Here is a 14,064-nt window from a genome sequence, read left to right as displayed (position 1 = left end):
GGCATCCTGGAGTGAGAATGAAAGCCTTCTCTGTACACGAGACTTCCTTCTGAGTTCCTCCTCCCTCAGACATGGACTCGTGGTGTTGTGGTGCTGGTTTTGACAACCAAGACTGGCTTTTCACAGGTCTTGGCAGAAGAGAGTGTTTTCTGTCACAAGCTTGCAGCCGGCTGGCTCTTCATCCTCTGAGGGGCAGATCATGCCCCTTTAGCCAAAGCTGGCTTCAGAGCTTTATGCAGTTTTTATGGGTGAGAAGACAAGTTTGAGGGAAGAACTTTCATTGCCCACTGACCTGGTATTTTCACCAGATTAAAAACAACTGTTAAGTAGTAATAATGTTAGCACAGTTCTTTAAAATCAGAAATAATTACACTAAGAAAGAGTACCTGAAAGGTCCCCCTAGTGTCCAAAACCAAACATCAATGGAGAAACGAAACTGCATGCTTGGGCTTGGGTATGCAGGAATGCAACCAGCCAGCAAGGACGAGAAGGGTCAGGGGGTAGGTGTTCTGATGGGTGCTGACCCAGCACTCCCTAGTGGAGGTGCAGTGCAGTGCTCACAGCCCTGCAAGTTAGCCAAGCGGCCCCTGGTGTCCTTTATGTAGTATAGTGGTTCACCATACACAAAACTAGCAGCACAGAGAACACTTGTCTGCAGGCCTCTTTCGTGGATGCTAAAAATTACTGCTGTATCTTCCTATTCACGTGCTCAGAGAAGACCAACACACCCAATCCCAGCACATCGAATTACAGTCTCTCTTCGGAAAGGCTTATTTAGCCTCAATATTTATTATGGCTAAATGAATCTTACTATTTATCTGCTCAGAGAAGCCCAGCACATCCAATCCCAGCACATCTCATTACAGTCTCTCCTGGAAAAGCTTATTTAGCATCTGAAGCATCAACTCCTGTGCTCGAATTACAGAAAGACAAAATTGAGGCCTGTGCAGACCTGCAGTCAGGTTAGCAAAACACAGGCTGAGCATTCCTTATCTGAAAATTCAAAATCCAAAATGCTCCAAAATTTGAAACCTGTGAGTACCAACATGGCAGTACAAATGGAAAGCCCACACTTGACCTCATGTAATGGGCTCCAGTCAAAATGCAGGCCACAACATGTAGTTTATTCAGTGTCTCCAAGGGAAAAGAGACCCTCCCACCCTCCTTCAGCTGTGACGTGCCTTTTATGCACATGCCCAGATCCCACGCAAGCACATGCCAGTGGCGGGTTCCCCATAGTGCCCTACGTGGGGCCCAAACCCACATGCATCACTATGTTGTTTTGCTTACTTTCTGCTCTATGTTATAAAGATGTTGTTAAAACATCTAAAAGGCCTGCAGATACCTCTCTGGGTAACAGTGGTAAGAAAAAGAGGAAGCGTTAATGTTTATCTGTAGCACAGAAAGGCAAGCTGTTGGAGAAAGTGGACAGCAGTGTGAGTGTGAAATGTCTTACAGGAGAGTTAGGTGTTGGAGTGACCACCATTTAGGAACTGAAGACACGGAAGGATGAACTGTTGAAGTTCTGTGCTAAAAGTGACACACAGAAATTAATGAAAAATAAAGAAACACTACATAAAGCTCACAATGAAAATTCCTTGGTGTTGCAGTGAACAGCTGCCACTTAAGGCTATGTGGGTCAGGAAACAAGCAAGGATCTATAAGGATGAACTGAAAACGACAGGGAGCCATGAATATTCAACATGTTGGCTGCAGAAACTTAAGAAAAAAACATGACATTACATTTTTTAATGTGGTGATAAAGTATCATGAAGCAGCAAAGAAATTCATTGGTGAGTTTGCCGAGGTCATTGCTGATGAAAACCTGATGCCAAAACAAGTCTATAATGCTAATGGAACATCACTGTTTTGGTTTCATTGCCCTAGAAAGACACAACTACAGCTGATGAGGCAGCCTCTCCAGGAATTAAGGACGTCCAGGGCAGAACAACTGTGCTGGGATGTGCTAATGCAGCAGGCATGCGTAAGTGTAAACTTGTATGACAGGCAAAAGCTTGTGTCCTTGCTGTTTTCAATGAGTGAATTTCTTACCAGACCATTCTTATGCTAACAAAAACGCAGGTTTAACCAGGCACATCTTTTCTGACTGGCCTCACAAACATTCTGGACCTGCATCTTGTGCTCACTGCAAGGGAACTGGACTGAAGGACGACCAAAAGATTTTGTTATTCCTTGACAACTTTTTTGTTCATCATCCAGTTGAAATGCTCATCAAAAATAATGTTTATGCCATGTGCTTTTTTCCGAATGTGACTTCATTAATTCAGCCATGTGGCCAAAGTATTCTTAGATCAATGAAGGGTAAATATAAAAGTACCTTCTTGAACAACATGCTAGCAGCGATGAATGGGTATGGAAGATTTTCAAAAGGCGTTTAAGCACGAAGGATTCCCTCTGTGCTGTTGCTAATGCATGGAACACAGTGCCTAAAAACAGAGCTGTGCAAGCCTGGCACAACCTCTGGCCTGTGGGATGTTTAGTGATGATGATGAACAAGGTGGTGACTTTGAAGGATTCCACATGTCAAGTGAGGATAAAATGATATCTGACCTCCTAACACGTAAAAAATATACCTTCAGAGTCTGTCAGTAAGCCAGAGGTGGATACTGAAGTTATTTTTTATTTTATTTTTTTTGAGACAGAGTCTTGCTTGGTCAGCAGGCTGGAGTACACTGGTGTGATCTTGGCAACCTCCGCCTCCTGGGTTCAAGCCATTCTCCTGCCTCAGCCTCCCAAGTAGCTGGGACTATAGGCACGCACCACCACACCCAGCTGATTTTTCTACTTTTAGGACTGTAGGCATGTGCCAACATAGGGGTTTCACTGTGCTGGCCAGGCTGGTCTCAAACTCCTGACCTCAAGTGACCCACCCACCTTGGCCTCCCAAAGTGCTGGGATTACAGGCACGAGCCACTGCATCCTGCTGGATATTGAAGTTTTAACATCGATAAGGGGGCTTCAGTTGTTCATTAATTGACCCGTGCTGAAATAGCTGAGATGGTTCTGAGTCAAGGTGATCGTGACAACAGTGATGACGGAGATGACGTTAACACCGCAGAAAAGTGCCTATAGACACACACGGTGCGGGATGGGCTTACTGAAGAACTAGAGCAGCATACATTTATAACAGAACAAGAAATCCTGTCAGTTCATACAATCAAAGAGAAATTTCTAGGATATAAACTGTTGCTAATGAGGAGGATGACTCTGGAGGAAACATTTTAAAAAGCCATCCAGCAGAATGCCTCCTCATCCCTAGAGGACCCACTTCCTGGGCCCTTAGCTGCTTCAGATGTTTCTTCTCACCTTACAAAAAACCAGCATACAATAACCTTTCGATGAAAGCACAGCATTGCAGGAGCAGACTGGGGGCGGCCACTGCTTGGTGTTGCTGTTGTCCAACAGCTGAGCCAGGTGTACTGCGGATGCTGCAATCCTGCTTAGCCAGCCCCAAACACACTATCTTCTCCCACTGTATTGATAGTATGTCATTTTTCTTTTTACTATTAACTACTTATGTGTGAGTAACTGTAAGAAATGACTGCTTGAGGGTAGCATATACATCCAGAGTAAGGAATGATGATGTCCAACAACCACAGAGTGAGTGGCAGGGGCAGTGACAACTTTGCTTTCTGATGGTTCAATGCACACACACTTTGTTTCATATATAAAATTATTAAAATATTGTATAAAATTACCCTCAGGTAATGTATATAATGTGTACATGAGACAGAAATGAATTCTGTGTCTAGGCTTGTGTTCTACTCCCAAGATACATAGATGCAAATATTCCAAAATGTGCAACACTTCTAGTCCCAAGCATTTTGGATAAGGGATACTCAACCCATAGGGGCAGAACACCAGGTTCATGCCTCCATGAAATAAATATGCAGGGGAGACTGAGTGCTGTCTCTGGTCTAACTCCAGTGCAGGGGGATCAGCCCAGCAATACCAGTGGCAGGGAGACTTGAGCTCTGGAGTTGGCCCTATGTGACCACATGTAGGGGATCAGGCTCTGGCTCTCCATTTCCTTGCAGTTCAGAAGATGAGAGGGATGTATGTGAGAAGCCCAGAACAGTGATGGGCACACAACAAGGGCTCAATAAACATGACCTCTCAGGACCACTATTATCCTATGGAGGGCAGCGGGGCCAGGTGTGGGGTGGGTCCTAGTGAAGTCAGAAAGACGGGGGCAATCTTTTTAAAAGGTAAGCATAACATTCTAACAAAAAGCCTGTTATTCTAGTGACTCCTGGAAATGTTTTATGTATTTATAAAGTTTAGCAAATACACAACTCTGGTGACTATATGAATAATGTTATTTATAGATGGTCAGTCCACATCTCTCCTTATTCAAAGAACCATATTTTAGTCATAACATGTATTAACTCACACTGAACCCCTGAATTACTTCATTTTCTCTGCAAGCTGCTTCCTGTCTTTGTAGTTCAGCTACTGGGATAAGAAGCATCAGAACTCACCACGAGCACCTGATCTGATCTAACATTCACAGGAAGAGAAAATTTTAATGCAAAATCTCCTGATGTCAGTTTGTTAAAGAACAGGAATAAATATTTACAGATGGTCTCCTCTGCTCTAAGGACTGGCACTAGGTACTTAAATGAGTGGGGTACTGGGATAGGACCTTGCATGGATCTGGTCTGCCTCGTAGATGGTGAGCTCCCGGAGGGCTGGCCCCGGCCTGGCTTGCTTTCCCCCAACACAGAGCCAACACACCCAGTGCCCAGCACCGGTTAGAGAAAGCTGAACCTGAAGATCAAAAATGACCAATATACATGTGGAGGACAAAATGAGAATGCTTGTAGGACACTGAGACTCTGGAAAAGACCGTGCTAGGACAGACATATGTCCTGTCATGAGCGGAGCCAATGGCGAGGTGCGGCATGCTGTAACTCCGTCAGCGTTGGCTTGATGGGCTTGCAGTCATTGGTTTGGAAATTTAAAAAATGTCCCAAAGAAATTTTCTAAAAAAAAAAGGCGTTCTTTCAACATTCCCTCTCCATCCCAGAGCACGGGCAGTACCTTCCTCCTTCTGCTCGGGCATCACAGGACGTTTCTGTCTAAAAATTTTCACCACAAAATAAGATTCGAGTGCAGCTTGGTTTCTAGCCCCCAAATCTAAATGATCCCTTCCTCTAACTTCATTGAGAAGCCAGCTCTAGGTGGGTTCCCCTCCAGTGTGCTATACTTTCCTGTCTTCCACATCTACTTATTTCTAGACACTAACATTCCCCAAATGTAACATCCAGAGCCTGCTTTCTGTAATAGGAAACCTGACTTCCAGAGATAAGGAGCAGAGATAAGGCCACTTAGAGGACACCAAGGAGCAGCTGGTGCTGAGGCAATGGCAAACTCCAGCTCCACCCTCACAGGGATGAAGACCCACTCTGAGGTGTCCAGGGTGCCCCATTGGAGCCCCCACAGGGATGAAGACCCACTCTGAGGTGTCCAGGGTGCCCCACTGGAGCCCCCACAGGGATGAAGACCCACTCTGAAGTGTGCAGGGTGTCTCATAAGAGCCCCCACAGGGATGAAGACCCACCGTGGAAGTGTGGATCTTCCAGAGAGCGCCATCAGAGCAAGGTGTGGCTCCATCAGCTGCTTTTCATCACAAGCTCCTGAACCTCAGGTGGAGCAGCCCTCCACCAGCCCTGGTATGATGCAGCCACATGGCTGGCTGACCAAGGCAGGGGAGCATGACAGAAATAGGCGTTGCCATAAGAGCACTGTCACCATCACTCTGACGACCTTCCAAAGGAGAACAAGATGGAATACATTCCCCTATAATGTGCTTTTCAAAGAGAGAACCCACTGAATGAGAAAAATACCCTAGAGATGGACATAAATTTGTGCCAGTTTCTCTTTCCTTACTTTTTATTTTTAAATGTCTTCTATGATTGGGGTATGTGTCCCTACTACCTCAAAATTCTTACTTAAGAAAACGCCAGCCTGGGTGACACAGTGAGACCCCTGTCTCTACCAAAAAAAAAAAAAAAATTAGCTGTGAGTGGTGCCATGTGCCTGTAGTCCTACTCAGGAGGTGGAGTTGGGAGGATGGCTTGGGCCCAGGAGGTCGAGGCTGCAGTGAGCCATGATAGCGCCATTACGCTCTAGCCTGAGATACAGAGAAAGACCACGTCTCAAAAAAAAAAAAAAAGAAAAAAAAGAAATCCCACTTTGGTATTTATTTTACTCACAATTCAACTCCTCTTTGACAGAAGTACGATGGGACATTCATTCCAATGAGATTTCTAGCAAATCCCCTCAGTGAAATACTCCTCTCGGCTGATTCAAACTAGACTGTGGTTTTCTTTAACTTCCCTTTTAGCTGAGTGCGTCAAAAACAAATGGTTTTTTTGGGTTCTTACTTCCCATATTCTGACGCTTGCAGAAAGTGATGCCCACCAGAAGACGGCCCTCACCTGATCCTGAGCTCACACTGGGTGTAGGGTGGCATGCACACCCTGCTGGGGGTGCCCAGATGTGCTGGACCTGCCTTGCCCCTTGCCACCATGCCGCCTACCCCCATGCCGACGCATGGTCAAGACCCTTGCAAGGCAGTACAGCCCCCACTTTCCCGTCTGACTGCTCTCTTCCATGGGAGAACTGCAGCACTCCCCTCCTTTCACACCTCTTGGCTGAACACAGGTTCCTGGTTATTGTATACCCTTGCCAGGGCTCTGGGCTGCTCCGAGACCAAGGGTGTCTAGGGCCTCGTCAGGTCCTGGTACAGAGCAAGTCTTCAGTGAAGGCTGGCGGAGCTTCTTTGTGTACATCTCTCAGAGTACACAGAAGAATGAGGCACCCCACTAAAGCTGGTTATTATTTGAGTACTACCTAGTATTTCATTGTAACACATCTAACACTGGGATCTTGTTAGAAAACATTTCCAATCTACTAAAGCAAGAAATGGAAAAACCCTGTGTAATACCACTCTGTAGCACATTTTTACCTGAAAACATGAGTTCTGAAAGGGAAGTTTACTGGCCACACCTTCATGTTCAGCCCCTCTCCAATTGATGCTGGGGCACCTGTGTGTATCAGGCTCTTCGTAGGGTAGAAAACAAGGCAGACCTGGACCCAGCCCTCAGGGAGCTCGCTGTCCACATGGAGACCAGACACCATGAGAGGCTAAACCCAATACCCAATGTGCTGCCATGCTTGGTTACTCAGAGCAGAAGCGCAAGGGGTGTCTCAAAAACAAATAAATATTAGAGCCCTGCTTTCAGAAGGGGAGTATTTTAGGAGTTTAGGTGGGTTTTCTGGAGACAGTGGTAAAGATTCCTGAGATGTCAAAGCAGAGAGCCTCATTAAGATTTAGATTCTCCAATACTAAATACATTTTGCTATTAATCAGTGAAGAGTAAAAGCACCTTGTGGGTTTAAAGCCATTCTCTCTACTTGGGCTAATAGAAGCCTCAGAGACATAAACAGAATCCACACGATGTGTCATGTAAATTAAACAAAAATTATGGAAGGCCATTGTTTGGGTTCCAACAAACCAGAAGGCCAAACTAAATGGAGTCACTCATGCTAAACGCCACATAATCGAATTGAAACTTTAAGAGAGCAGACAGATCCCAAAACAAGAAGACTCACTTTTTCTAAAAACAGGAGATCCCAGACTATATGAGTCAGCATAAGGAACTTCCCTCTGCTTTAATCCTTTAAAAAAACCCGGAAGTAAGTGGATGTTAACCTATCAGTTATTTTCTACTGTTCTGTTTCCTTCTTACAAAACCCACTGTTCTGCTGCTGGCTGGCGGGAGCTCACATTCTGTTTTGTAGAATGGAGGCTAAATTTGCCTCCATTATAAATTTGCAACTAATTTATAAGTTGCAAATAAAAGCCAATTAGATCTATCACTAAATTTGCTATAATTCTGTCACTTGACATGTATTATAAATGTATTATTAATATTAATGCACCAAGTGGTAACATCTCTTGTGTGGGCAGTTAAGCCATGTTTCCTGAGCAGGGATGGAGGAAATTATATGATTATAACCCGCCCCCTTTTCTGTGTCCAGTCCATCCTCTAGGGAAACCCAATGATGGTGTTTTTTGTGTAAGATCCTGCACGGTTCCTCAGTGTCTAAAGAATAACAGGGGAAGTACATATACACACATAAGACTCTTGGCGAGCATGTCTGGCCTCCTTCCTGTCCAGTTTCTAGAATCCCAGGCAGTGCCCCACCCGCCAGTTCCCTCCACTCCAGCCCACCCATCCGTGGCTCCCCACCTCCCATGTGCTTGTCCTCGCGCCTCTTCTCTGCAACATCACTGCTCTCACAGCCTTTCTCGGCCTCAGCAGCACCTGAACACTTCCACATGCTCTTTGTCCACCTGTCTCCCTGCACTGGGCTCACAACTCCTCAGGGCAGAAGATTCTGCCTTACCCATCTCAGTGTTTTCAGAACCTAGCACAGTGCTTAGACTTGGTGCACAGCAGACAGCCGGTCACTGTTGCTAAAGGAAGGAAATACATGAATGGGAGAGACGAAGACGAAATTTGCTCATTTTCCTTTTGTTAAGTCCCAGTTTTGGTCTAGTCTTATTTAACTTTCTTGTCTGATTTTACCTAATAGTCATTTTCTAAGCTTTGGGAGGGTTCAGATGAGATATATTTGATGAGTCTTTCCCCTCTTTGGTTTAAAAAAATCAGAAGCAAATATGAGAAAAATTTCATCATTTGTTAATTTTGAGTATGGGTCTTAGTAGTATAAAGATAACCGGTTTTTAAAAACCAGTAAAAAAGAGAGAGATGTAATAATGGATATACTTAGTTATTTTTAAGATAGCAGATATTTGAGCATATCTGATTACTCAAGAGTTTATCAAGTGGCCTTTGGTTTGGTATTTTTTTGTTGTTGACAAACAGTTTTTTACTTATCTTCTTCCTCTTTCTCCTCCTCCTCCTCCTCTTTCTTATCTACCTTTCTCTGGGCATCCATGGCAGGACCTTCGTGCCACCCATTTTCCCTTTAGACTCAAAGCCGCTGACACCGCCTGTCCATCTCCAGCAGCTTCCCTGCCTTGCTGTCCTGAAGCTGCCTCTCAGTCACTGATTCCACAGCTCATCCAGCTTGTCTACACATCTCCAAAAGCAATCCCAGGGTCTATGGATTTGATGCTGGGTGGGATCCTGAATAGAACAGACAGTGGTCTTTGGGAGGCATTAGGGGCCTTCTCCTTCCTTCCCTGAGTTGGTCCATAATCCTTCATTTCCCCGCCACAGCCTATTTTGTCCATCTTTGTCCTTTCATCAAATGTAGACTTCTCTTTCCCCAGACATTATCTTCCAACTCTCAGAGCACCTGGAAAGTTCTGTGAAATTGATAAGAACTTCTGAGTTTTTCTTCTGATCCTCCCCCTGCATGTCTGCACAGAGAAGGCATGAGCAGACATCTTGCCCTGTGGTTTCCAGGGGTCGATGTCACCATCCCGACCATCTAGCTGGCTGGCTGGGCAGCACAGGGCGTATCGGGTGGCTTGACACTCTCTAGCCTTGTACCACAGCCTCCTTCTTAGCATATTCTTAAACGGGGCTGGGATGTCATCTCTGAGGGGTGATGAATTGGCAGAGGTGCCGTGGGTCTACTCACTAAAAAACGGGAGTAGATTCTGAAGAACTAAAAATCTTGAATCTTAATAATAGCAAAAATAGCAAAAGTAGAAAAGGTAGCAAAAGATTTCTATGGCTACCAAACTATTATTGGATTTATTAAAGAATGCACATCCTTCTTATAATATTCTGTTTTCAAGGTACATGGCATATATTTCACATCTACTAGGTTTTCTTGAACTCTCACTAAAATTCCTGAAGTATTTGTTTACAGCAGAAAAAACTCATATAATCATTTCTATTTTTCTTGGCTTAAAAAATTACTAGGTTTTTTATTGTACTAAAATTACGTGACTGATATTTAAATGAAGAAAATACAAACACATTCAATTGAAAAATTAAGCAAAAACCTGCTTTTGTTAATTCAAACTATGTTATTAACAAAAATTTTAGACAGTGGTTAAACAAACTGGCTAAGAGATTACACTATAAATTGTAAAACTTCTATGTAAACACCTTGCGGGCAAGTTATCTTTTATAATCTCTATAGTATCTACTACAAGAAACACTAAGAGCCTGCAGAATGAATAATAGCAGTAAGAAGTTTGCGTCTTTAAGGCAACAATGGTTTGTAACATCTATTTTCAGGATAATCAAGAAACACCAAAAGCAAGATTTAGAAAATCAATGTATAAGAAAGCATATGTCAAAAACAATTCCTCATGTTTTTACAACTTCTCCCAATACAGAGCAAGGAAGAAATTAAGCACTGTTTTAAACTGACGTTGACAACATGTAACTTTGCTGTTATCATTCTGGGATGATAAAAAGAAATGACTCATTTTTTAAAAAAACCCTGAAGACTTCAATCACACACATACTCCTTTTTCTCCCTTTTTGATGCGTTTTTTTTTCCTAAAGTGCCAAAACTGAGAAATGTATCACCTTTAAATACCTCGTCTTAACGGCTGCCCCATGAGGAATGTGACTCACTGCTGTATCAAGTAAACAGCAATACGACAGAATCTTGATCTTTCTTTTCAGCTGAATTTAACAGCGATATCTTCTTTTTTAAACATGTTATAGAAAGATTTTACAAATGGCAGGTTACTGGGCTTTTCTTATCCACGGGGATAACCTTTGTCTGGAAATTTTCTAGTGGAGGTAGAAGAGGGAAACTGTGGCTTCATACTCCACCTGTCAATCCTGAAAAGCTGCTGAAACCATCACTTTGAGTAGAGAAGCGGCAAGTGGGAGGGGCTGGATCAATTCAGTGGGCACATGACACTGGTTTCTCTCAAAAGCATCTGTCACAGTGTAACCCAGGGGTGGCCATGAAATCCCTGCCCAGGAGTACCTTTTGAGTTTTGGAAAAGATGAGGACAAAGTTTTGCCACAGAGGCAGGTACCTGGCATTTGTTCACTCTGGGGACAGGGAATGGGGAGGTGATGGCCTGGATGGTGTGGTCAGCTGTGAAATGCTGATCTCAATTTGTTTTGTTTGCTGAGAAGAAAAAACAATAGGCAGAAGGAAAGTTCAAAGTGTTATGATGGCAACGCTCCTAACTTTCTTTTATAGGTTTTTAAAAGGTTGTAATTTGAAATAATTTCAAACTTAGAAAAGTTTCAAGAATAGTACCAGGAACCCTTGATCTTCCTTAATCAGATTCACCAATTGTTATTTTGTCATAGCTGCTTTCTCTGTCACACATACACACAATCACACACTCTGTACTGACATGGACAGGTATTATTCCTGAGCCATCTGAGAGTAGGCTGCATACAGTATGTTGTATGTATTTTTGGTGTATGTATATAAGTATTTTTCCCTTAATACTTCAGTGTATATGTTCTAAGAACAAGAATATTCTCTTTCCTAACCATGGTCAGTAGGTACCCAGTCCTGGAAATGTAAAATTAATATAAAACCAATATCCAATGCATAGACCAATTTTATCGACTGATCCTAAAATGGCCTTTCGTCAAAAACTTTTCTCCAGTACAAAATCCAGTCCAGGATCACATATTCCACTTGGGCAGCATGACTCCCTAGTCTCCTTTACTCTGGAGCATTGGTAGTTTTGAAGAACATAGGCCACATATTTTATAGAATGTCCCTCAAATAAAGTTTATCTTATTTTCCTTTGTGATCAAAGTTATGCATGTCGATTGTAACACATAACTGATGTGTCCTTTTCAGGATAAGAACATAATGATTCTTTGTTCTGTAACTGGTGATGTTAATTTTGATAACTTGGTTAATGTGGTGTCCTCTGTAGAATTACTATTTTCCTTTGTAATTAATAAGTAACGTGTGGAGGATACTTTGAGAGTACAAGTACTCCTTAACTTAGCATGGAGTTAAGTCCCAATAAATCCATTCTAAGTTGACAATATCGTAAGTCAAAAATGCACTTAGTACGCCCAACCTACTGAGTATCACAGCTTAACCTGGCCTACCTTACACATGCTCAGAACACTTAACATTACCTTACAGTTGGGCAAAATAATCTCTTAGAAATCTAGAGTATTGACTATCGCATGTAATTATTGAGTATTTTACTGCAAATGAAAAACAGAACGATACACAGTCACTGCCCAGCATTGCAAAAGAGTCTCATACCACGTATCGCTAGCCGGGAAAAGAGCAAAACTCAAAATTTGATGTATGGCTTCTACTGAATATATATCACTTTTGTACCACTGTAAAACTGGAAAATGGTTAAGTTCATTGATGTTACTTCCCTGAATGGATTTTTATTATAATGCTTGCAAAATTTGTGATTTTCTAATGCTATCATTCTTTGTATATTACTTGACATTCCATTTAGGGAAAGCATTTCCTTTCCCCCAATGTATGTATTTATATAAATATTTATTAATATCATTCTAATGCATGAATTCTTAGTATCCTTTATTTATTTTGATCGCCAAAGCTGATGCCCCAGATGTGGCCAGCAGCTGGCTCCAGTGTCCTTCTGACATGTTCAACCAGTGACTGATCACTTCCTTCCTTTCCTGGCACATGATGATCCATGGCTGTCCTATATGTTCCCTACCCTGGGCCTGGAATCCACTGAGAGGCCTGGTTCCTTTTAGTGCAGAAAAGTGTTTAGAAGCCAGATCTGGGTGGTACGTATGCCCACTGTTACCAGGAGGCCACTGCTTCTGAGCTCTCTTGGTCAGAGTGAGGGTGTACACACACACACACACACACACACACACACACACACACACACACTCTCATGAGTTTATGCTGATAGTGATAATTCCTTCCCAACCCCACAGGGCACTGTCTTCCCCTGCTTTATATTTTTATTTTCTTTCTTCCATAATAAAATCAACCTAGTTCCTCCTTAGCTCAAACCTGTACTACAGGCAGCATAATTTTAGAATTGCTATACTTATATCCTTATGAAAACTAAACCTATAAAGAAGTGTTTAAGATTTGTCTGCCGTTCTTTTTGTTTCTTCTTTAAGGGTATATCAGGTTCAAAAGTTATTGAAATCCATTTTCCCTCCTTCAATGTGATCATGTTATTCATTTGAAATGTAGTTGGATCATTTGTTTGTTTCTTCTCAGTTTTACATTTGACCCTGTCCTTTTGATTTGCTTGTTGAATAAGTAAAACATTAACATGACTCAAAACCATACAAAAGTGAAAGCATGTCAAAGACACACTCCGTCCCCATTCTCCCACCTCCTCCTCCGATCCTTTACAGAAAATCAATCTCATTAGTTTCTTGTATATATGAAATGTAAGAGCATCCAAAACAAGCTACCATAATGCATTCCCCACCAGCCCAAATAATGCCTTCTTCAAACTCATAAGAACCACAGTAGCCAAAAAAGGCCCAAAGTCTCTATCATGGTGGCAGCTGGACTGCTGTCACTGTCTTTGTATTTATACGCCTGATTACCTTCAAGTCCTGTTGATCAAAACTGCTTCAACTCTGAAGCATGGATTTAGGATGAGTACAAGTGTTACTGATTAATTACCTGTTCCTCGGAAACTTCTAGAGGAGCGGGCACTGCTGGCTCAGACTGCTGACCACCCTGATAGTTTACATTTTGTCGCTGACGTAAAGGAGGGAAAAGACGATTCCAATTGATCATTCCTCCCTAAAAAGAGATCAACACATAGTTATCAGACACAGAAGGAGCAGAACCGTCATAATGCTTGGAAGAGCTTTCTCTCAATGCAGTTACATCTATAGACTGGGAATGAAGTGTCACATTGATCTGCTCCAGGTAAGCAATTCAAATCCAGAAATATCACGACATCCTTCAGTCAATAGGACAAAATTGGCAGCCTGCAGTAGGTGCTCAGGAGAAAAGAAAGTAATGGGCAGTGCAAAAGCTGTTGGTACACAGTGGCTGTGGAAGGCAGTGAAAGACACATACAGACACTCCTAATTTCAACCTGTGACGCCACTGACTGTCCCAACTCCAGTTAAC

At 42.7% G+C, this 14,064-nt stretch overlaps 1 protein-coding gene across 1 annotated transcript in view; it reads right to left on the bottom strand.

Moving 5' to 3' along the window:
• Window positions 1-14,064, bottom strand: part of UBAC2 (UBA domain containing 2) — a 195,102-nt gene that overhangs the window by 4,624 nt on the left and 176,414 nt on the right. Inside the window, exon 8 of the mRNA XM_002742515.6 lies at window positions 13,606-13,728. Within this exon, the coding sequence (XP_002742561.3) occupies window positions 13,606-13,728 (123 nt within the window). The remainder of the gene's footprint in view (window positions 1-13,605; window positions 13,729-14,064) is intronic.

Source organism: Callithrix jacchus, chromosome 1 (genome assembly GCF_049354715.1).
Source record: "Callithrix jacchus isolate 240 chromosome 1, calJac240_pri, whole genome shotgun sequence".
Classification (NCBI taxonomy): Eukaryota; Metazoa; Chordata; class Mammalia; order Primates; family Cebidae; genus Callithrix; species Callithrix jacchus.
Note: the sequence above shows the minus strand (reverse complement) of the source record. Positions and strands in the feature narration are given on the sequence as shown.